Below are 24,768 nucleotides of genomic sequence, written 5' to 3' on the forward strand. Positions count from 1 at the left end.
TCGGTACAAACCATCGCTGCATCTGTGGTGTCAATATTGACATTTTTAAAAACACTGTAAAGCATCTAACTTAAGATAGAACAATCCTCAATCCACAGTCTGGATTTAAACCTCAGACTACACAAGTCTACCATCCCAAATAACAGCTTTCTATTAGATTACCATGCTGACAGGACACAGCCAGACATGATGTGCTACACCAAACTAAGCTGCTGACTCATGAGGTTGGGCGCGTAGTGGGCACCACAATTTGGTTGGTGCAGACCAGGCTGCCACAGTAGCAAAACACACAGTGAGCAACTGGCTGCTTCTGAAATAGTAGCACCTTTTACATTTGGTCAACTAGAAGCAGATGGAACAAAAAGCTTACCGAGAGCACAAGCGCACTATTACAGATGGACTAAATTAAACTCAGCTTAACATTACACACTGTATGTGTTCATTTATTCAACTCTCCCCCCTCTTCCTCTATTGCTCAGTGCCCCACATTGTTGCATTTATCTTGAGTCAATTTGTCTTTTTGGCATATGGGAGCACAGTATTCACTCTCCTTTGAGCTTCGATTTTAGTCCCCACAACCTAATGAAAGAAATATCTAATTCTTTAGCTACTGTTTGATGCCGGGCAGGTATTGTAGCGTGGGTTTACCCAAGTTTTTAAATTGAAAACTTCCTGCCTGCCGCGATTATAGCCACTATTACGAGACCGGTGGGAGTCAACCAAAGCAGTGATGTGGGCTGGAAAACCAAAACATGAGCTGCAAGACACCTTAAACCAGTGCAGAACTGAGCAGAACTGCAGAGTTAGTGATGATTCTCTGTGGGTTCACCATGACTCGCAATTCATTTCACATTACACTAGCGGTTTGATCTATTGCTATTATGAATATTGATGACAGCAGACTTCATTTTAATGTGTCCTATTCTTTAACAGTATAATTCATTAAGCGTCAAGCATCAATCAAACTGAACTAGCAGAACAAAGCTAACAGTGATTCACTAGAGAAAAAAAACAGTGATGAGGGTGATGATTCTGATGTGTGGAACCAGGTTATAATAAGGTTTATTTAGAACATCAGGACAATTATAAAACCCAACTGTGTGACCGATTCAGAGAGGTAGCGTGATCAATGTGTTTAATAGACCAGCACACAAACACCTGAGCCCTTTAGATCATCTAAGTTAGAATGACTTATGTGCTTGGCTCACTGAGAGTGGCAATCAAGGCAGAGGAATGTCTGATTTGTGTCTAATTTGTAGACTTCAAAAGATTTTAGCCTGTGGTCACTCCCACCAACAACATTTAAAATGAGTCAAGACATACTCAGTCCTTTCTCGAGCACTGTGTGCGTGGTTGGCAAACTATCTTGCTTACAATGGCATCCAATTAACGAGCCAGACCTAATTTGACTTCTTTGACACATTTGAAACGTCTCAGCTGTGGGGTCTGAGGTGGAGCAATGAAAACACAAACACACGTGCATCCTGAGATGGAGGTGGATGGAAAGCAGTAATGTCTACACTGAATAAATGTAACTTGTGCACTCTGGTCTGCCTCTAAAGGTGTGACTTATTAAAACCTGCCATACCTCCTTGTGAAGTTGGCACGTTGACCGTGACGATCTTGCTGTTGGCGGGCAACGGCAGCTTGGTGGTCACTACCTTTCCACCCACTGAGGTTCCCGTAATCTGGAAAGTGTGCCCACCAGACGTGGCCATGGTGGTCTCCGTGCCCACTCCTTATAAAGCAAACAAACAATCAATTACAACAAATACTGTTACAACTTTAAATACAATCACTACTTTTAATAAACCTAATTAACCACCACAGTGATTAACAGTCTTGAAACGCATTACAGTACATCTTACCTCAATGTAACATGTAAGGATTTGATAATATGAGCAAGAACAAAGAGTACACTGTATTAGCCTACTGCTCCTCAAGACGTAAGTACAACAATCTGTTAGTTTCACACATCTGCAAAGTACCTTGTGTACTCTGACCCTGTTTGACCCAGGTGGCGAACGACTGCTGGAAGTTCTTGTTCTGCTGGAATGTGACGGGGGTGCCCATCTTGGTGGACAGCACCACCTTGGTGCTTGGGGTGCCCTGGCCTGACAGTGAACCGACGATGACTTTGGGCGTGGTGGCAGGTGTTGCTGGAGTCCCTGTCGGGGTCACTGTCACTCCGCCTGGTTTCTGTTCCAGACGTTTCTGAGATGGTGAACAAGTCAGTTGGACCATGACACAAAAAACAATGACAGGAGTAAAGCGACAAAATATTAGATCAGTTGTGCAGAAATTACAGTGGTATACACAGGGATAACTGGGGGGTTTGCTGCCGGGCCGAATGATACAATCAGCAGAAATGAATACATTGTCTGTTGTCTTGGTTGAATTTTAACTCATATAAAACGAATAATTGAGTGTGAATCCCAACATATCAAACATTGTCATCTATTCCAAAAAAGAGAGATGTAGGATTAGAGTGAATCATAGTTTTAAAAAGGCTTTTTTGCATAATTGCTTTAAAACATAAGAGGTCTGAGGAGATTGAACTTAACTAGACTCACCTTGGCCTGTTCTGCAGCCTGAGCCTTCTCTTTCTCCACCCTGTGAAAGAAAAAAAGAATTTATCAAACTGTTCACATGCCTTAATCTCCATAAAACACACTATTTTTCTGATATTGTCCATGCTGCAGCTTCTCTAAGCAACCTCCATCTGAGCACTCTGTTTCTGTATCGATCTCTTTAATCTTTTTAGTTTGGCAGGACAAGGCAATTTACCTCGAGCAGAGGCAGGAGAATATTTACCTACTGACATAGTAAAATCTATCAGACTCTCCCATCTGACAAATCTATAAATCATTCTGGCAGACTGCACAGCTGACAATACATGACAGGTGTAGGCATGACCTGCCTAACCCTCTGACCTTTCTGAGAAGGCTCTGATCTCCCAGAGGTCCAGCTCCTCCTCAGCCACCCAGGTCTCGATCACCACTGGGCCTGTCTGCTTGGCAGGCTCGTGTTTCTTGGGGCGCAAGGCACTGGAGCGCAGCCCCTTCCTCTGAGGGGTGTGGGTTTCTGGAATGGTGGACAAATTAATACATTAAAGACAAAAGGGCTGTTTGAGGGTTTTGCTGGTGGACAAAGACAACATTAAACACTGTGTGCGTGGTTTCTATTATTAACAACAGATGAGTGTTTTTACTCAACTATGAGATGGTGGGTTTGTGAGCTTCCATGTTCTTTGGTTTCAGGCACTAGAACTTGCTCTGACTTCAGTGTTGAGATTAAAAAGTGAATCTAACCTTTTGGAGTCTCAGGTACTCCAAGGGGGCAGATGATTTTGCGGATGCAGTACTCTGAGCGAATTCCATAAGGTCCAACGTCTCGGCGCTTGATGATCTCGGTGGTGGTGATTTCAGTATCTGATGTCTCTGTAGCAATGAGTGGGGATAGGGCTGGGTTGGTATGGTGATGAGGACGAGAGCCCGAAAAGATGGAGGAAATGCGCTCCAACACAAAAACAGTGACACCCAAATGAGAACGAAAAGGCTGCATCTTTTTCAGCAGCCATGTTTGTGTTCCTCTGGGCTAGCACAGAGATAACAAGAGTAGCCTGAGTAAATAAAGGAAGATCCTATTGAATTAATGAACAAGAAAAATGCAGTTTGTTTTTTTTTAACACCAGATTGGAGGTGATTAATTATTGTGGTACATTAGCTGCCTTCATATCTATAATACAGGTAGGAGTATGAGTATACATTCATCAAAAGATTAAAATAAGAATTCTATAACATTCCAAAAATAAATCCTCTATATCTCAAAACCCAATCTCAAATCTGAGCAGTTCTTCCCCATCCGGCCAGGGTGAAGCGCATCTTTATCTGATGGAGGTTGTATGGTTTGGGAGGGTACGGGGTCTACCTGTACGGGTGGTGCCGACAGCAGCTGATGGTTTGACAGCCATGTCGTCCCATCTGAGACAGGCCCAAAGGAGCCTCAGCATCAGGCTCACACCAGCCAGAGACTTCACAGTCTGCAGGCGATACCTGGAACACAACCCAGAGGTTCAAGTGTTATAATATATATGTTCTCATATACAGTTGAATGCGTCCAAGTATTGTGTGTTCTTTACAACATTGCACATTCACATAACAAAAATACAGCTACATCGAAACAAACTCCTGGAAAATGTGCACATTTTGCTGAAAAATTAAATCGGAAACGTAAAAAAACATAACTGATTGAAAGAAAACTTGTTCTACAGCTATTGCCCTGGAGCAATTCATTTGTGCAGGACAACTGACCCAGAGTGACTCGCTTGGTGCTACAAAAAATACATCACAGAAGGACCGCAGAACAGGAAGAGTGAAAACAGACAGAGGTTTTTGGTGAAGTTCTTGTCCTCTCATGACCATTTCCATGAAAGAAACAGATGACCTGGCTGCCATCTTTAATAAGTCATTTTACTACACTAATTTGGTTTGGGAATAGATTTTATCTTTGACTACAAAAGCATACAAACAACAGTTTCAACTCACAAAAGTTCAAAGGAGAAGCCTGTGTGTATTTCATTCAGCCTTTTTTAATGCAATAACATTTTTTGGGTGTAACAGACTGTTCTGAGTGTAGAATTAGATGACAGGATGTCATCCATCAATGAATAATTTCCTTAAGTTTTATAACCAAAGTAATAGTCCCTCCGTGCATCATTATGGCCGCGACAGCTGTTCCGACAATGAACTTGGCTTTGAGGACAGAGACATTCAAAATATCTTGAATATCTACCAAAACATGATCATCACAAGACTGTTTGTGTGTGTTTGGTAGAGATTCTCTTTCCCCATGTGTAACCACAGGCGGGAAAATATCCCTGGGTTGAAGGGCTGGGTTGCTGCACAAAGTGAACATCCTGACACTTCTCCGACCGCCGGATGATTCATGGCTGCTTCGGAACTCTGAGGTCGGTCAAAATAACCAGAGGTCCCTGTGTGACACCGGGCGTGGAGCCACAACACCACTCAGGCCAAAGCCGTGGACAGCAGACAAGGAGGGACAGGACATAATTAACTAATCAACAGGACAGTCACTTCAAAACCGGGATTGCGTTTTAAGGTGGATGCTGAAGGAAAATCAGCCTTACTACTACAGCCTTCCCTACTGCTGCCATAGAACATAAGTTAACCTCATAAATGTATAAAAAGTGGTTAAAAAAAACAACGTTGTATAATGACATATAACAACAAAGCTACACATGTCTTGTTTAGCCACCGACATCCTCTTCAGGGTGAATGATGAGTTAAAACTGTTCCAGCCTTTGTTCACTCAAGTGACAGAGAATATGGCTCCAGTAAGACATGTAACATTGGTGTTTTACTTTAAATGTGCTGAACAGTGACCCTTAAAACACACAATGAGAATTCTAGCCCAGCCTTAAATCTTTATTTAAATACGCCCAAAACAGAAAAATACTCTATTTTGTGAACCAGATGCATAGGAGAGGAACGAGTAGATGAAAAGTTGCAAGCAAACTCCCACACACTGTGTCACTTGCATAATTACATTTATGTATGCATTTCATCATTTGACTGATGAAGGTCTAGTGCTGAAATTGTTCCGAAACATTTTTTTTTTTTTTAAGTTAGACAGCGTGCAGGAGTTTGCTTGCATTAAAAAGCAGGCTACCATTATTTTGGAGTGATGTCATTACAGTGTTTTAAATCAAATTAATATAACATTAATATTTTTGGGGAGTCAGTAGATACAAATCATGTTACTCCGTGGCTTTGTCTATTGTCATTTCAATCTTCATTTGGAATTAAGTTTAATGTGTTTAATTTAAAAGATCCAAAGTGACTCAGTTTGACGACCATCATCTCAGGTCCCGACTTTAAATCTTGGCCCCAAGTCTGCATTGTCCTGTAGCTGCTCCATTAGTCTTGAGCAAGAAACAGGCATTCAAAAGAAATCCCCTCCCAGACTTCCACAGAATGTTGGAAACAGCCCAGTTGGTTAAAATTCAAAGGATGAGTTTCACTATGAAGATCAATTAAATCTTACTTTGCCAGTGACTCTGTCAGGAAATAAGAATCCTAATTATTTGTACAGTGAGAAGGAGGGGGGCAGTTGTATGAGTTCAAACTTCAATAAAAAAAAATAACAACTGAGAAAGCTAGAGTGTGCAATAAAATAAAAAACGAGAGCACTGCTTACCTCCAAGTGATGCCAAATGTGGGCCTGGGGGATGGATATGGCCAGATGTCCGATGATGGCTTGGCGTTATAGCTAAATATGGGCACCTCGCGGAATCCGCCTCGCCTCCCCAGCACCTTCAAGTCATCGTGTGGCAGTACGAAAATACTCTTGCGGTTGCTTTTGGTGATGAACTTGCGGTAAGAAGGAAGGGCAGTGTCTGAGCGCGTCTTCTTGGTGCGAGAGAACTTGAGGAGGCGAACACGGCCCTTTGTTGATGAAAAGTCCTCTTGGCTCACGGTAAGAGATGACACTGAGGTTTCACCTCTGGTGTCCGTCGTTGACTTACTGATAGAAGCCAAGAGCGCCGTCTTGTGTTCCTGTGTCACTGTTTCACTCTGACTGTCTTCTGACTGGCAGTCATGCCCTGGGGAACAGATTTTGGTCACAGTTGTTTTGGTCATAGTAGTAAGCGTGGACACGGCGCTGCTTTCTGTTGTCGACACCACAGGCTCTCTAGATGCCTTCGTGGGTGCCATCCTCATCTCAGTGGAGACTACCGTCGTGGAAGTTGTGGAAGTTGTGGTTATCTGGGTGATGACGGTCTTGAGCGGTTCTGTTGTCCCACTGTGACTACTCTCCTCTGCGAAGTCGTCACTCAGACTGGACTCCTCAGCTGAAGGGATAGGAGACGGTGCCATTCGGATGACCTTGATAACAGGACTGGCTTTGGTCTCCGCGGATGGAGATGGTGATGTGCTGTTGTGCTGTAGAGTGCTTTGAGTATTAGCTCCAAGTGCGTCTATGTTGTTCTCCAGCCTCGATATCTTCAGTGGAGGTTTGTAGTCCTGCTCTGATATCGTCATTTTGCTCTCTACCTTAGAAGCTAGGCTTGTTTCCTTGGCCCCGGCCTCTGTACTATCATTCACAAGAGCTAAATCTCCATTCACCAAAGGCTTTTGCTGTGTGCCGTCCTTTAATGAGACAACCGGTCCTTGCTCCTCAACTTTACCAATGCTGTTCACTCTGGGCTGCGGACTGTTGTGTACTCCGTTATTTGAGCTAATTACAGAGTTGCTCAATATGCTTTCACTCCCCGAGCCATCATTGCCATTTACCTGAGGGAGAGGAGAAACAGGCTCGGGAGTGGCTTCAGTTCTAGCTTGCATATTTTCTTGGTTCTCCACAGGCCCCATGCCATTTTCCTCTGTACTCAAATGCGATGAGCTTAACATTTCTGGGTTTTGCTGAGTGAGTTTAGAAGGAGATGTGTTTTGACTACTTTTTTGGTCAAGAACACTTGTTCTTAGAGAGTCCGGTTTCAAGTTTGTTACCTCCGACGGAGTATTTTCAACATGTGCAGCCTTGGTAACATCTGATGGTACACCGACTGTTTGCTGGTCTAAAGAGCTATGGATCGACTGTTCTGCTGTTTCTTGCACATTAGGCAGTTTGACACCCTCTTGCCTTGAACTGTCTGAATTAGACGCTTTTGGCCCCGTAGTCCTTCCCACTAAATCTGCCCCCAGTTCCTGGGGCAAGGAGGTGATTTGGTTTTGTGGTACTCCTGAATCTTCACCTGTACCTGTACTGCAACTGTCTTTGTGTTTTGAGTCAGGAGCAGGAGAAGGAAGAGGAGGAGCAACAATTTCATTCTTAGTTTTAGAGAGTTCAACCTGACTCCCCCCTTCATCCTCTTGCCTTCCACCTTCTCCTGGCCCTGGAGTTTGTGTTGTGGAAGATTTCTCCTCCACTTTCAATGCTTCGCCCAGTGTGAGCTGCGTGCGAGTGAGAGTATGGGGCTTGAGCGGTGACCGTGGCCGGACTGGAGTGCTCAGTGCCGTAGTTGACATAGATGAAACTGGTGCGGGAATCTGAGTGTTGGAGGCAGACACTCGCTGCCTCTGCCTCTCTTCAATAACGTGCTGCTTCTGTCGTCTGTCCAGCAGGCTATCCAACTTGGAGGACTTGACCTTCTTCTTGTAGGCAATGCGAGTAAGGAAGCCCTTGCTGACATCCACAACATCGTAGTTGAAGGGTCGGGTAGGGCCCTCTGGAGGCTCTTCCTTCACGGAAGCCTTTTCCTCTTGAACACTGGACACTGGAGAAAAAATAAACTCAGAATCTGCACTGATAAAAAAACAAGACATTTCACCACATTGTCCTTTCTGTCAAAATTGAAAAAGCTTGGAAATAATAACATAAATGTGTTTTATAACAAGTTCCAAATGAAGCATAACTTGTGCTCTACATGCAGTTGAATACAATGCTATAAGACTCTAAATCAAACTCTGTCATACTTTGCTCTTCATCTGGTCGCGCATCTGTGGGATCCATCTCCATCTTTACAGGTGATGCATCAGGTGACAATTCCTCAGACTTCTCTTTTTTATCAGCTCCTTCTTTCGTTTCCTCTTCCATCTTCTCATTTGACTCCAAATCTTCAACAGACATCAGATGATCCGTTTCAGGCTTGGAGAGACTGGAGGAGTCTTGATCTTTTGCTTCACTGCTTATGGCAGCACCTCCCTGAGCTTCTGGTTCAGCTATACTAGGCCGCCGACTCAAGTCCAGCAGGGTACATTTCTTTCCAAGTTTAGCATCTTTGGGAAACAAAATGACAGCAAGAGTATATTTTTCAGATTACGCTGAGAACAATCACCTGAAGCTACTTATAATTGAGAAAATTGTTGAAAAGTTTGGATGAATTTGAGTACAGTTGTAACAGCTCTTTAGTTTCTCACACATTACTAAATGTCATCCACAGATGAATCAAAGGGATGACCAACCTACAACATACAGTGACAAACAGAACTAATTCACGCTCAGGGTCAAAGAGACTTTATATTAGAGAAAACCAAATTCCAAATAACTAAAACCACATTTTAGGACCCAAAGTCTCCCATTCCAGACCTTCCAGTTCTTTGCGGTAGTTGGCGTTGGTGTTGCCTGGAAGCCGGGGGACAAACCGCTGCACATACGTCTTACTGATCCAACTCCAGCCCCCGTAGCCTGTAACACGATACTCCTCTCCTTTCTGCTTCCACACCTTTACATAAGACAAGAAAATGTAGGAGGAATGAGGGAAAGAAGGATAAAGAAACATCAAGATGTTAAAGGTTTAAATGGAGAAAAATGAACAGACAGGAAAAAGGGTGCAGGTATAAATAGAGATTAGAAGTTTCAATGTTTTTCACACACTGATCACTAATTGCTGAGGGAAATGACTCACAGCAGAGCTCAACTTGCTGCATCAAAGAGGCTTTGATGGTCACTTACGCACAACATACACACCAGTGTTTCCCACAGCAATGAATCAGTTTTCCTGTCAGTAGACTACACTGAAATACCATTACCACCCCTGTGTAACCTACATTGCTTGTGACCAATGTGACGGTGGCCCAGCCTCGATCTGATCTGCTTAGTATGAACACATTCATGGCAAGACATGCCTAAATTATTGCATATTATATTGTAAATACATATTATTGTAAAAATATATTATATTGAAATAATCAATTTGGGGGACCTACCTGGTGTTTAATTGGAAAGGTGTACTTGACCCACGTGGCCTGCTGCATCGTCTCCTCATCCTCCAGCTTCTTCTCCCTCTTCTTTACTTTCTCTTTCTCTTCACGCTCCATGGACGTCATGCGGTTTAACCTGAAAAAAAATGTCTTTTTAAATTGTGATACAGTACAGCCTGCTGCTTATAGATTGTGTAATTGGGTTGTTGGCTAGTGTGCGGCACAGAGAAAACAGTGAATGGTTTACTCAGCAATTTTGAATAATTGAATAATATTTTTTTCTTTTAATGAGTTTTAAATAAATAATTGGAACATTTCTTGCGTGATGTAAAAGTATGATAAAAGCCTGATTCTGGATGAGAAGATGATAGCTGCTCTTGGAACAGTTCCATGAAATTTACACACACACACACACACACACACACACACACACACACACACACACACACACACACACACACACACACACACACACACACACACACACACACACACACACCGTGTAGAATCTCAAACAATCATGTCTTTAAAGCGGCGTTGTGGTGTTGAGGCAGTAGTACAGGCAGAGGTGGGTGGTGCTGGTAGTGCTGCAGTCTAAATATTATGCCTCACAGCGAGGGTGGGCCCTTTGATCTGATCTGCTTATGATCGCGTCTGCCTGCTAAAATGACCACACATCCCTATGTACATGCTTGATCTAGTTTTTAACTTTTGTCTATTTCAATGTTTTGCAGTTAAACTGAATTTTCGGAGGGAATCTGTTACTGTTATTTTGTTTATGTATTTTTAAGAAATCATGTCCTGCATACCTGGTGTGGCCCAGTGAGTCCTTCCAGACAGGCAGCAGAGCCACCGGTTTGATGGCACACTCCAGGATGGCCAGAGCCAGCGCAAACTCTCTGGCCTTACTGCACATCTGAACTGCTTTGATCCAGTTGGTCCTACAAAAACAAGCAAAGAAACATGAAACACTCCTAAACGTCTCTCTTCACTCTGGATGCTTCACTTATAGGCTACATGTAGTTTTAATTTACAGTCTGGTCGTGGTGCTTTTACTTTTGGTAAAAAGCGTCAAGTCTGAGCATTCCTTCTTTTCTACAAAAGGTGATTTAATTGTAATACATTAGGTGTACCTGTGTGAGGCCCAGTTAGGGTGCATGAACGGTGCAGGGACATTGTTCTCCAGCTGGATGATGGTGAGTCTCAGTGTGGAGATGGTCAGAACCTTAGAGCCATGAATAGACCCGTTCCACTTAAACTCTCCTGCTGGTGTCATGCAGAACTTGTGGGAGAGATGTCGCCTCTTGTCGTGGTCCTGATGAAAAGACAAAATATGCCAGTTATAGTCATTTTTCATTGTCAACTCCTTATCATCTCTGACTTTTACGCATTTATAATGATGGGAGATCCCCTTGCAAACACAATAAAGGATTTATGAATATTAAAATGGAAAACACAAGCTGTCGTGCTCCTTGCCTCTCTATGCTGATGCTTGTTGAGAGCCACAGTGTTGGAACTGTACTGGTTATGATAGACACGGTACTTCCCCTCCTGGCCAAGCCTGAAGTATTGGCAGAGTGTCCCCTTCATCACCACGTCCTTGCTGTTGCGTGTGCTGACACGGGTGACGTCACCTTGTGCATTTACTACTAGTACCTGGAGAGGTAGGGTAAAAAAGACAGTCTTATGACAACAAAGTTCAGTCCAATCTATACCATGATAAATAACCAGCTGCGCTGAGTAAAATAATAATCCTCATTACAGACACTGACACTGCAGTCTTGAAATGAGCTCAGGTTATCACGCTTTTGCTCATTGATATAAAGTCCTGATACTTAATTATGGGTTACTGGCCAACAAGCTAGCACATAATAATGCTGAGTAGCCTCAAGTTTGTCCCTTAAATCTCCAAAGTTGTATTTCCACCCCAAATACATAGAACTTTTAGTACGACAACTTCTCAAGGAACTAAAAGGTTCTTTAGGTTCCTAAACTTAATGTAGACATGATCCAACACTTTTCTTCTCACCTCCTTGCCCTCTTTGAAGCCCTTGTTGGCTTCATGGACAGCAGCAGCCACCTGCTGGTTCTTCAGCTGGCTAAGCTTGCTTTCTGGGTTCCTCAGCCGGGTCACCATACGAGTTGCTGAAGACTTCTTACTACTTAGACCTGATGTGTCACCGTTAGCTGAGTCTTTAATGTCTCCTGGAAACCCGGCAGCAGGTTCAGTCAAAGACAGAAGAAATCAAGTCATACACAGTTGTAAACTCAATCTGAACATGTGCAATGATCATTAACAGTGATACCCTCTTGACAGTGGTTACACAAATAATAGTGGTAATATGCTCATACTGCTTTTCTCACATAAATAAAACTACTACTATTGTTTTGTCAGACCTGCGTCGTCAAAGCTGGCCAGGGATGACTGAGAGGACTTGTCAAGCAGGTCTGGAGGTTCAGGACCTCTGGGAGGGACCCCAGCTCCTGTGCTGCTGTTACTGTTCTCCTCATTGGTCTGGGAGGGCTGGCTCGGGCTGGGGATACCATCTCCACTGACGGAGATAGAATCTGATGATGGGGTTTCTGCAACACAGACAGGAAATTTGCAAGTACTGAACATTTCAGTAGACAAATTTGTCTCAGTTGTGTTGCTTTTTGCTGTCATCAGCAATTATCTGAGACATCTTTTATGGTTCGTTCAAGTGTTGCAGAAAAGAATAGGAGTTCGCTAGGACTAGAATTAATGAACGGACAAAGACAAATTGTAGCATCAATGCTGTCAACAATGACCAATCAATATGAGCACATGTAGAAGGACCAGTCATCATGAAGGCAGAAACCTAGCTTGTGATAATTCTGACATAGTTAAGGCTGTGGCTCCCTCTACTGATAAGTCATGTGTAATGCATGCACTAAATAACTAGATAACTGTCACTTGAAAGCAATGGGTGACCAGTCCAGGCAAAGCAACATTCCAACAAGGCAGTGCACACACGATCACAGTGATCACAACGATGAACAGTGAAGCTCTTTGATTATCAAGGATAAATATGTGCAGATCATCACTAAACAATTTTCAACAAAGGTGGTGTCTTAACAGGTAGCTGTCAAATTATAAGTTACAAGCAAGCAGCAGAAGATAAACATTTGGTAAGAATTGTTGCACCAGGCAAAGTGAACGCAGTCCCCAGTTGACTGAGGCTCAGTTGCAGTCATGCTGATTGCAGTGACAAGGCTGTCTAATTAAAAAATCAATCGATACAACAGCTGGAAGTGTTCCGTGGTTGAAGATATTAAAATTGGAATAACAAAACACAAAAGCCAGCAGATGGAGTGACAGCCACATGCAAAGAAGTCGGCTGGGAAATGGTCAGGTGAACCTTAAAGGCACTGGCTGTATATGGCCCAGCGAACCAGCCATTGGTGATGTTAGTAGTATGAGATTCATCATACAACCCTGTTAAGATGCAGGCTGCAGCTAGGGCTGGGTTTAAAAAACAAAATTGATGTTAATTCAGTTGATCCGATATCAATTCATACAATCAAGAGACCCCTCTTTCAATATATGAATTTTTCTGTAAGGGTTTAAACTTAACAACCCCGCAAAGCACCAAATGTAAGTGGTTTTTCAGTTCGGCAAGTAAATATCTAAAGGATACCTGCCACAGCTAAATGTTCGAACTCCCATAAACGACACAAAAACGTGGAGAGGCTTGTTTGTGTGTCATTTATGGGTGTGCTGCTTCTGTCCATTGCTGTTTGTCTGTGTGTCAGAGTTTCACACCAACACACACAGCACAGGAACTTCATGGTGCAGCATTCTCTTTTCTCAGAATCTCTTTCGCATCCTAGTGAAATTGGTTAACTGATATAAACCTGAACTGAATTGATACCAGATCAAATCGGGACCTTGTGAAGCAGAATCAAATTGATTTGCTAAATCTGCGGCGTTACCCAGCTCTTACTGTGGCCGTAAATCGTATCACCTAAAAGCGCTTAATGAGGTCAACTTCTCCCTGAGACATCCTTGTATACCTTTGGTGTTGCCAGAGACCTCCATATGGGAACATCCCTCTATCACAGCCTGTACGGTGGGGGCCGAAGGCCTTGGGGCCGCAGTGGCCGGGCTATAGCTCACAGCGGCCGGGAGGGTTTGCGTTGGAGCGGAGGTTGCTGGAAGAATAGGTCCGTCTGAGATGCTACAGCCACTACTGCCTTCTCGATCAGTGGGTGGAGCTTCAACAACTACGGATGGACAGCATCAGTGTTGTAAGTATGCATTTTTTAGTTTATAATGCAATAATAACTTGAAGACGATGGAGCGAGGCAGTGATGCGCTGACAAATAAGGTCAGAGTGTAAAATCGTAATTAAATGAAAAATAAAAATGTAGACATTATTGGCAAAATACATATATTACCTTTAAAAATGTATCATCAGTTTTAAGTTTTAAGATAATCACAATCAGGTTTGTATGAGACCACATTTAGACATGTATATTCATTATGCTCTCAAGAGTAATTAGATGCCACTTACCAAAAACATTAGCATTTTGTTCTCCTGCCCATGCAATAAATGTCTTATTACTGTGTATAAGGGCCTCTTTGTTGCACTGGATAATATATCCAGCAAGACACCAACATTAATTAACATATGTGCTTTGTGAGTGCCAAACCTGAGTCTTAAAAAGAGCACAGCATTTCTAATTGGTCTAAGAGCCAAACAACAGCGGAATTGATTCTTAAATCAATAACAAATTACACCATTGTGATGATGTCCTTTTTCCCAGGCTCCAAAAAAGAATAGAGAGGAGGCACTGAGTCTGAGAGAAACTGTTTTTCAGGTCAGGCTTCACAATGCTTTAATGCTACCATTATTTCTACTTTGGGATACAGGTTTTGCTGTGCTTTCTTAATACTTCGAATATAAACATCATAATCACCTCCAGTTTTGACATCATCCTTTTTTTCTTCTGTGACTTCTTCTTTTGTCCCCTCTTCCTCCTTTTTAAGCTGCCCATCATCCTTCAACTTGGCCTCCTCTGCTTCCTTCCCCACCTCCTGCTCCTTCTTCTCCTGTTCTAGCCGCGCTTTCTGGGCCTCTGCGGCTGCACGTCTTTTCACCTCCTCCAGCTCCTCTTCCTTCTTAGCCCGCAACCGCTCCAGGATCTCCTCTGGATGACAAAGGAAGATAAAGGACGAAAGTTGTGAGACAAAAGAAACAAGAAGCTGAGCCAATTAATCGTGTTCAAAAACACAAAACAGAGGAAAACAGACAAATAACTCCTTTAAAATAGTCCGTCTGACCGAGTATTGTGTGTCCAAGAGGGGATAGTTTCAGAAGATACTGATAACACACTTACAAAGCTTAATGGAAAGGCATTATTTAACGGGGCTGAATAAATCACAAAATGCACATTAAAGCTAGAAGAGCATCAGGCAAAAGTTCAATGCAAGATAAGATGTCAATGTGTTGGGTGGGTAATAAAGATAACTTTGGTCCAGTTTTTAAAGATATAACTGAACATAACACTTAAAAGAAGAGACAAAAAGGGTGTGTTTGGGAGGCCATATTATGATATGCCTGGACTTAAGCCACAAACTAAGAGAAGACACAGAATAACCTCCCAAAAGACCTCCTCGCTTAGACTTTACAAATGATGCCAGATTGTTTATAGGATTTACATTACATGATTTGCATCCCCTAATCCTAACCTGTGTAAATCTCCACAATAAAGCAGAAAAAGGAAGGGGAAAAGGGGGCTCTCTCTTAAAACCCTAAACTTCTGATAAACACAGTGTTGTGAATTTAATAGAAGGGAAGAGGATCAAACCAAAATGCTAAATAACTTCAGTGTATCATGTTCATGGTCTGTGTGGTATAGCAGCTTTAGTGAAAGATTCTTTGGGAGTCGTTTTTGTTTAATACTCTTATGTGTATGTTATGCTGGACATCATAATCTGAGTTCAGTCTGCCTTGCCCAATTAGGAACTACTGCATCAAGCAGAAACATTATTACTGTATGCAAATGTTTAGGCTTCTCTTAAATTGAGACACAAATCAGAAACCAACAGCATGTTTGTTAAATTTTCTTATGTTTTGTTTTGTCAACTTTGATTCACCAACAATGATTTCATTGCAAATGCAGAAGCAGGGCCGACACATTCACTTTATCCTAACACTTGTACAACTTAACACTGGATGAAGGAAGGTCTCAGTTTGAAGTTGGATGAAAAATTCCATATTTTATCTGTGAACCTGCCCAAAAAATTAAGCAGATGTTTCAGCTCTAGTTCACATGATGATCTGTCAGGCACTTTACAGACCAATTAATCACTTGTGTATCTCTGGTTTAATGTTTGTGTCACGCACCATTTTTACATGTTTGAGATGGTGCCGAGCCAGCTGGTACTGAGCACGATGGTGGTATGGTGCCATTTTGAAAACGTTTGACAAAGACTGTATTTATTCTGTCAAGTTTTGTATATTTTTACATTATTGGGTTATCTACTCCCTGGAGGTAAAAAACTATAACAAAAAGGTCGAAGTCTTTTATAAGCGAGAATCAACTTGTTCAATTCAACGTATTATTATTTATCTTTGCATAACAGTTGCTCGTTAGAGTTGATTGTTTCCCCTCAAGCTGTTGGATCAGAAGTGAACACGGCATATACAGCTGCACCAGTTCAAGTTAAGTGCAGCCTTCCAAAGCTGAATTGTTTGGAACTTCCATTACATGTCAGACTGAATGTCCTTAACATGATGTGTTCACAGGCAAGTGATTTTTAAACCAATAAAGCGAACAAAAAACATACACATGAATTTGGTGGACACCCTACGGACAGAAACGACGGGAAGAGGGACTGAAGGGAAGTGCTGGATACTAGCCAAACTGGGACCAGAGTAAGGTTACATAATGGCTGGGTTGATTCCTATGTCCTAGCCATCTATGACTGGGTGGCATTCATGAGTATTTGGAAAAAAAAAAAACAGGCAGAAAGAGATAGAAAGAGAAAGGGAAGAAAAATGACTTTGGGCTTAAAGGGATCTTTCTTACCCTGTGAGCCGTGATTAAATTCGACAACAGGAAGCTTCTCAGATTCGCTCAAAATTGCTTTATTTTATTAATGAGAGAAAGAATGAGGGGCTCTTTACCATTAGCAACAGTGAGGTAACACTTGTTGCTGCCACGGGCCTTGTTGGTTAAGTCCTCGGTGATATCCATATGTACATGCACCTCGTCCCTTATCTCTTCAAGGGCTGCATACAGGTCGGCCTCCCAGTACTCCTTATCCAAACAATCTATGAGCTCAGCTAGCTGGACCTGGAAAGTTAAAGGAGTTCAATAAGTGCAAGACAAGATTAACTCGGTGATATGACAGTCGTGCTGCCAAAAAACAGGGAATGTTTGGATGTATTTTCTTCATTGAAAGACAGACTAGGGTTGTGACCCTTTACTTTAATAAGTAAGAAATTAAAATAAGTCTTTTAAATCATGTAATTTTATTGTGTGAAGAGCATACATGACCCCAGTAAGAGAAAATGATGAGTCGCATTTACCTTGGTGCTATAGTACCAGATGGCTTTGTCCTCCTGTTCACCATCCTCCTCACTGTAGGGGAGACATGAGAGGGGGGACATGAGAGAGGAGACATGAGGAAAAACAGTGAGAGACAGGACAAACAGGAGAAAGAATACGAAAGAAATGAAGATACGTTCTCCACACATGCTTGCTTTCTATATGTTGTGTGCCTTAGAATGCCATTTTTTCACATTTTGTCTTGTCAGTAGATACATTTCTTTAACCTCATATCACATTTGGATTGCAGAGACTGCAGATCAGCCATTTGTCCAAGTTTTAGCGGCAGCAGTTTATCTGTCATTCTAATAATTAGTATTTGATGTGTGTTTCACAGGACCAGCTTCAGTCACACAGGTCTCTTGGCAAAAATGTCCCAATAAAATTTGATTCCCTAATACCTGTTGTATTTAACACTATTCAAAAAGTGTCAACAAAAGGCGAACAAGACTTGCACTCAGTAGAGTGCATACCCCCGGCAAGGCCCAACACTCCCCTTTAAAATCAATCAAGCGTAATCCAATATCAAATTTAAATCTTAACATATTTATATCTACGAGATCCTGATTTTTATTTGGATCCACATCAAATTGTACTCACACATAACTACCAACCACCTCTGTATGCATTGTAGTTTAAACCAGATCTATCATCACCATTATTCCCTAAGAAATGAATAAAAATGCAAACAAACACCCAATGTCGCAATATTAAAGACAGCGAGAAAATAATTCCCGAACCAACAGTTAATTAATGGGGTCTATTCTGGGTCAACACCAATCCTCTGTCCAAGTTCGAGGAAATTCGTTCAGTAGTTTTTGTGTAATCTTGCTGACAAACCAACCAACCAACCAACAGACTGTCATGAATGAAAACATGGCAAAACAACAACCTCATTGGTGTTAGTTTATAATCAAAATAATAATGTTGAGTTTAAAGATTAAAATCAATGGCACATCACTATTCTAAATGACTGAAAACCTAATAGTTCATGAGAACATCTGCCCTCCCCTTTAGCCATGAACATGTGTGTACCTGTAGCTGGAGCTGTACTGACTAACAGGAAGCGTTAACAAAGCCCAGCACAATAACACCAATCAATGAGGACACTTGAGTTTGTCTAGTAGCAGCTAAAGAGAATATCTAAGAGTTTTTTGCCCAGCATGGTCCTTGCCGAGGGACTGTGAAGCCTAAGGCCGTGTAACAGTAGTGTCTATTCAGCATCCTTACTTGAGGCACATGTGCGTGCACACACACACCAGAACCTTACTTCTGTGCACATCATTCATTGCACGTACATGCAGTCAGACAAACTTTCCTCTGTGCACACTACTTGTATGCACAAACACACACAGCCTCTGAAGTGAAGATCAGTAATGCAGCACCTGCTGGGGGCCAATTTGGAGAGCAGGACGAAGCAGAAAGGAAGAGAGGGAGTGAAATGCAGCCACGACAAAATTTGGGCCACCAACCTTATTAAATCTTATATTGTTCAAGTGATCCATGCTCCTTTATGGTTTATGTAGCAGGCCGTCTGCTGATGCTGACCCAGCATACACACACCATCTGTGACTGCTCAATACCAAGATAATTTGCTAACCTGTGGGAGCAATACTGCTGATGGTCCGGTTATGTTAAATCCTACTGACAGACTGTTATTTTTGGTTTATTAAAACAGCAGGTCTAACCACCGTGCAGGTCTGTTCATATGGAATACCCTACGTTTGTGGTATGCTTAACTTTAAACCTAAGAACCCATAACTTTTTGTAACTGGCAGTGACAAAATGTACTGTTCTTCACACAGTCATGCAGCAACATGATGGTTCGATACATGTGGAAGTTGTTTGCTCAACTGCAGGCTTCAGTCTTCCAATACTATATAATGTATTCTACAAATCTGTTTCATTAAACAAGTTTGTGGTGAGCATGTTTGACTGAAGTACTCGCTTTTGCTTGTAGAACCCACACCGCTCATTTGTTGTCAATTTGAATAGGTCACCGCGGGTCATTCAGCCTGCCTTCATGACCCCCTCTGCTGACCAGGGTGAACCTCTGGGTTCACGTAGCCAGGCTTTTAGCACCAGATGTTTCTTTGGGAATGGAACATTTTATTTCATGTAATCCACAGAACAATAAGGTGGTTAGGCTATTATGTTTATGAATTATAAGTGCTAACATGAGTTTCTATGATACTGTGGGATAAACCTGTGACGTTGATCTCACATGAAAAAGGGGGTCAAATACAGGTTGAACACATGTTCAGCGCGGGTCTCCTACAGTAAAGAGGTATCATTAATGCCTTGGATTAGCAAAGAGGGTAGAGCAGGTAAGGTATGAAGCCAGCCATGCAAAGAGCATCACAGACATCCTTCCAATATAATGAAATTTGGGCAAATATATGTACTGGTAGTGTGGTGGAATTATGTAATGCTGTCATTTTGGCAAGGGCACTTGTAAAAGTAATTTCAATTTTAGACCACATCAACATGTTTTACATAGTCAGTCCTAACCAAGTTTTAAAGTAATTTGTTATATGCAAGTAACATACATTTCTATTTTTTTTTCATACTGGGGCGCCCCAGTAGCTCAGTTTTAGAGCATGTGCCCAATGTACAGGCGCTGTGTCCTCGCTGCAGCAGCCCTGAATTTGAAACCAACCTGTGGCCCTTTAAAGCATGTCATCCCTCCTCTCTCTCCCTCTCTCTCTCTCTCTGTCTTTCATCTAATTAATTCATTTAAAAAAGGCATATCATCAATGTGTGAGAGTGCAACATGACTTAGTCACTGACATGTCTGCTGTTGACACCTGTGCAATAATCTTGGCACATAATTGAGACTTAGTGAACTTACACAACAATACGGCGATCGAGGAACCAGTATTTTCGGCTGTGTCGGTCATAGCCGACTGGCAGTTGTCGAATGAACGGTTTGCTTCTCTGTGCTTCTGGGATGCAGTCCGCCACACCGGGTACCTTGTGTGCCACACACACCTCGCACTGCCACTCGTCCTCCGGTACTTCCTGCAACGGTGGCTTCACACACTCCAAATGGTAAACGGCTGAACATGTCTCGCAGCACAGCAGGTCACCAAGGCGATGGCATACCCTGCAGTGGTCATCGTAGGCCACTACCCCTTCCGACATTAGCTCCTCTCTGGCAATGTTGGTCGCCAGGAACTGGTCCACCAAAAACTGGAGAACTTTGACTTTGCTCTCCAATGGTTCATACGGGTAATCCTCACTCTCCTGGAAAGGTAGAATGTGCCGGTACTCCGGGTCGCTCTCACAGTACGCCCGCAACACCTCTGGCCAGGTCATACCATCGACAAAATACAGAGTGGAGTTGACCGAGTCCTTTACATCAGCTGGACCAAATGTGGTGTTGGAAGTGTCTTCCTCTCTGAGGATAGCTTTGAGCAGGGAGATGTGTGTCTCTGCCAACAGCGTGCACTGCTCCTGGCTGGCAAGGGCTGCACAGAAATCCTCAAAGCGGAACGGCGAAAGCCGCAAAACTGAGCCAAAGTTGCGGAGAACTTCGTAGACAGCAGACACATTAAGGAGCTGTGAGGTAGGGACCAATAGGTCATCAGAAGACTTGGGAAGCTCAAGGGCAGGAATGTCTTTAGCCTCAAGGATAGGAGACTGCGGTCGCATTGCCCGACTCTTTCTCCGGCCTGCATGAAAAGAAAAGAGCCAGGAGTTAAAAGAAAGTTGGCATATGGAACAGAAAAAGAAAATGAAGAACAAATGTGTACACAAACCCCTGCAAACACTGTGTACAACTATTTGGAATAAGTACAAGTTTACAGGCAGTAACAAAAGGGTATTTGAAATTCAGGTATTTGAAGAGACCACTGTTGCTTTGAGCGACCACAAAATGTTCAAATGTGTCAACTCTGAGCATCCCTGTATACAATGGACTGAGCTATATCCCTTATTTATACCATGAGGCAATGCAACCTAATGCCTGAACTTATCATCCTCAATGCCCCATTAAACTGCACTCTTGGATTCTGCACTAGTACAGTGTTTGATGTAATGTTGGTACTTGGAGATCTCCCAAGCTCAAAATTCTGTCTGTAATTAAAAAAAAGATAACAACATACCAATGGAATTTATAGCACTCAACACCTTTTCTAAATACATCATAGGAATAGTGAAATTGTCTAATTTGAGGCAATTACAAATGAGTGCTAATGGGAACGGGTTAGTGTAGTGTAACACTGGAGAGGTTCAAGGCAGACAAGCACATTCTTCTCAAATGACAATTATTAAATGCACCCACTAGATTTATAAGCGTGCCCTTTTTTTTCTTCTGTGTAATTCATGCAGATGGTACAGCATACGTACTGTAACCGTGTATGACCTCTGGATCATCTGTCTGTGCACATTATCCATTTCTGAACCCAGTAATGTGGAATAATCCTGCATTTGTGGATGATCTGAATGTGTCCAGGTCATTCAACGTGGCTTCATGACACTGCTCCTGACCAAGATCAAATACTTAACTGCTTGAAGAAGTCACTGTAGGATTAATATACTGTTGCGACACAATATATGAAATCACTATATCTTTACAGCTGATTGGTCTGTGTTTCCAGTCTTCTCTTATGCTCTTCATAATTTCAAAGATGCTATAACATTATAGCAGTGTGGGTTGCATTCCCTTTTGTAGGAAGCCCATGTCAGCAAATCTTTAAATGACACCACATCTCCCACACTGTCTGCCATGTTGTATCTTCCGTGTAAACACTGCAGTAACTGCCAATAAACTGTTAAGCAAATATAATTGTATTTGTTCTGACTGTGGTATAATTCTGTGGTTTAGCATCAATGTATAAACAGAGAGAGAGTGATGAGACTAAAGCAGCAGAACTGGCTGCTTCACAAATGATGAGAGTTAGGGATTAGGGGTTGACTGCTGCAGGTTCATTATTCAGCTTCAAACACAGGGACTTTGTACAAGTGGTATGTGTGCCGGTGTGCACTGTGTTTGGAAACAGCATGGATATGTGTGGCAGTGTGGATGACAGCCAAAGAACAGTTATGTCTGGTCATCAGCATAGGTCTTATGAAAGATCCCTCACACTTGGCTGCACAATACTGCCATGTTCACATGTCTTCAAGAAAGGGAGGAAGCCTTGCCGCTTGAGGTTAAAAGGTAAGTGAGTAATCCCTGACAACACACTGTGTCGTAGCCTGACCAGAATGCAGTAAGGTGTCATAGAGTGAAAAAATTAAGAAATTCAACCTAAATATAAATGTTTCTCTCTGAAGAACATTTCCGATTTGAAGCTAAATGTATTCCAACAACAAAGGAAGAAGGTCTGATGTCACAGCAAAAGACTGAGCTTTTCTGTTGAGGAGATATTTAAATGCACAAAATGCCCAAGACTGGATCACCTTTACAACGACCTTTCAAAAATTCCATCTCGTTCCATTAGTCCCAGCGGCTGGCACAATGCTTGCGGTGCATACTTTAAATAACAGATGTATGAATTGATTATTTGGCAGACACAACTTCATTAACACGACTGTCCATAAGTATGGACGTGATGGCTCTAATTTGCTCACCTGATAAACACAAGAGTGGTTACTATGGTAACGGTGCACCACGTAATATTCTAATGAGTTGATGTTTGCAACAAGTGAAAAAAAGGAGCGCCTCTCTTCAAAACAAAGACCTGTCAAACTCATTTGCGCCGCATTATGCAACTAAAATACGGCCTCTGAATTAGAGTTGGATAAGGTTCACAGGCCCTAATGATTGTGCATAAAAAACAATACAGTTATTATCTATTAGCAGTGTAACACGTTCATTTCAGGTAGTTCAGCTTTGGAAAGAGTTGAATTGTTTAATGGTCAACGATGTTAATAAAATACGTGCTTTGATGAAGCAAACTCAAAAGTGTATAAACAGCGGTTGTTTCTGTGTTATTACATAAGTAGAAATGCTGAATGAATGAAACAAATGAAAAGTAGCAAACGTAATGTCCATACATCCTGTTCCATTGAGTATGAAAACAGGTTAAATCCAGCACGCATGAAAAAAATCCAGTAAAAAAAATAAATAATAGGAAAGCACGAATACATTCTTCATCATTAAATGTCAACAAAAAATGTGCTGATCCGACAAAAGTCAAAAACATGAGAGCCGGTTGAAGCGTGGAGTAGATCTGCAGACCAGCCGCGAGCTGAGCACACGATAAACAAAGGCCTGTTTCTGAGTGCAAGCTCCATTTTGAACAATGCGGCTTGGTTTCTGTACTGAGCTAAAAATAAAATGCACACTTTAAGTAATGCAAACCTGCTTTAAGTGCGTGCACTTGCAAACGATCGTACCTGGGGTGCTACCGAGCGTGCTGTGGCTCCTAAAACTACTCTCGGTACAGTAGCTGGCATCATCATCATCTGGTAGTTCCTCCAGATAGTCAGAGTCGTTTCCTAGGGCCTCCTCTTCTTCAAGATCCGACGAAGGGTTGTCGTTCAGGAGTTCATCTTCGTCTGACCTGTAGCTTAAATTATCATCCTCCTCGTCGCTGTTGTCGTCGTAGACCACCTTGGTCTGAGGCCGCTTCACTCCGCCTCTACTGCCGCGGCCGCCTCTCGACCCCCTGCCTCTCCCTCTGGTTCCTCTGCCCCGCGATCCCGCGGCCGTCGCCGCGCTAGAGGCTCCAACTTTCCTGCGGCCCCGGGACGAATGAAAGTTCTCTCGGCCGGAGATTTCTGTATCTACCTCCGCAGAGCCAGAGCCACAGGCGCCGTCGCTTCCTCCCCGTCCACGACCCCGTCCCCTGCCTCTTCCCCGTCCACGCATCCCTCTGCTCCTGCCGCCCCGAGAGCCGCGGACTGGCCCGGGTGAACCTTCCCGCATCACTGCTGCTTGTTTGGGCGGCCTTCCTCTTCTCCCCCTCATTGTGGGAGAGAGTATTTGCTGTTCCGCTTCAATCTCGGTGCTTGAATAAACCACGCACACCGGAGAAAAGCGGGGGACAAAAAAACCAACAGGTTTGGGGACAGTTCTCGACGAGTCCCCACCAAGCCCCGGTCTCAATTTCAGGGCGGAAAGCTCAAACTGAATGGCCGGTGTCCCGCTTTGGGTCGCCTGCAGACGCCATTTTTCTTCTCAGCTCTCCCTCCGTTGAAAACACAGCAGGCCCCAGAGTTGCATTAAGCTAACCACGGATACCAGTGGTGGTACCGGAAGTGAAGCGCTGTGTCCTTCAAAGTAAAAGCTAAAGCCAAAATACATAATAAATGTAATGATTAAATAATGGTGTACACAGCATAACACAAGTACTAGATTCGATTAAATGAATATTTCGTATCTAATTATGGTTGTTTGTGTAGTAAAAAACGTATCTTAAAACATATTCGGTTTTACGATTTGGGTACAACACATCCGGAAAGCGTTTTTGTCCTCTACCTTGACAATAGGGGCCTGAGTGGATGCGAGGTCACGTGA

At 42.7% G+C, this 24,768-nt stretch overlaps 1 protein-coding gene across 6 annotated transcripts in view; it reads right to left on the reverse strand.

The window, feature by feature from the left end:
* LOC115583792 (nucleosome-remodeling factor subunit BPTF) overlaps positions 1 to 24,768 on the reverse strand; it is a 43,594-nt gene that overhangs the window by 18,072 nt on the left and 754 nt on the right. For 3 of the 6 annotated variants that reach the window (XM_030432356.1, XM_030424907.1, XM_030395205.1), the window contains exons 1-21: positions 23,646 to 24,487; positions 20,155 to 20,977; positions 17,285 to 17,336; positions 16,880 to 17,048; positions 14,667 to 14,897; positions 13,761 to 13,970; positions 12,123 to 12,308; positions 11,755 to 11,930; positions 11,202 to 11,381; positions 10,859 to 11,040; positions 10,535 to 10,666; positions 9,732 to 9,861; positions 9,112 to 9,247; positions 8,499 to 8,801; positions 6,220 to 8,299; positions 3,931 to 4,055; positions 3,312 to 3,464; positions 2,934 to 3,084; positions 2,574 to 2,613; positions 1,989 to 2,214; positions 1,589 to 1,738 (exon numbers count right to left, since the gene is read on the reverse strand). In XM_030432356.1, the coding sequence (XP_030288216.1) occupies positions 1,589 to 1,738; positions 1,989 to 2,214; positions 2,574 to 2,613; positions 2,934 to 3,084; positions 3,312 to 3,464; positions 3,931 to 4,055; positions 6,220 to 8,299; positions 8,499 to 8,801; positions 9,112 to 9,247; positions 9,732 to 9,861; positions 10,535 to 10,666; positions 10,859 to 11,040; positions 11,202 to 11,381; positions 11,755 to 11,930; positions 12,123 to 12,308; positions 13,761 to 13,970; positions 14,667 to 14,897; positions 16,880 to 17,048; positions 17,285 to 17,336; positions 20,155 to 20,977; positions 23,646 to 24,219 (6,409 nt within the window). In that variant the 5' untranslated portion in view covers positions 24,220 to 24,487. Of the gene's footprint in view, positions 1 to 1,588; positions 1,739 to 1,988; positions 2,215 to 2,573; positions 2,614 to 2,933; positions 3,085 to 3,311; positions 3,465 to 3,930; positions 4,056 to 6,219; positions 8,300 to 8,498; positions 8,802 to 9,111; positions 9,248 to 9,731; positions 9,862 to 10,534; positions 10,667 to 10,858; positions 11,041 to 11,201; positions 11,382 to 11,754; positions 11,931 to 12,122; positions 12,309 to 13,760; positions 13,971 to 14,666; positions 14,898 to 16,879; positions 17,049 to 17,284; positions 17,337 to 20,154; positions 20,978 to 23,645; positions 24,488 to 24,768 lie in introns of those variants that run through there. The other 3 variants (XM_030440138.1, XM_030410467.1, XM_030403052.1) reach the window with 3 other exon arrangements.

The sequence above is a fragment of the Sparus aurata genome, chromosome 1 (genome assembly GCF_900880675.1).
Source record: "Sparus aurata chromosome 1, fSpaAur1.1, whole genome shotgun sequence".
Classification (NCBI taxonomy): Eukaryota; Metazoa; Chordata; class Actinopteri; order Spariformes; family Sparidae; genus Sparus; species Sparus aurata.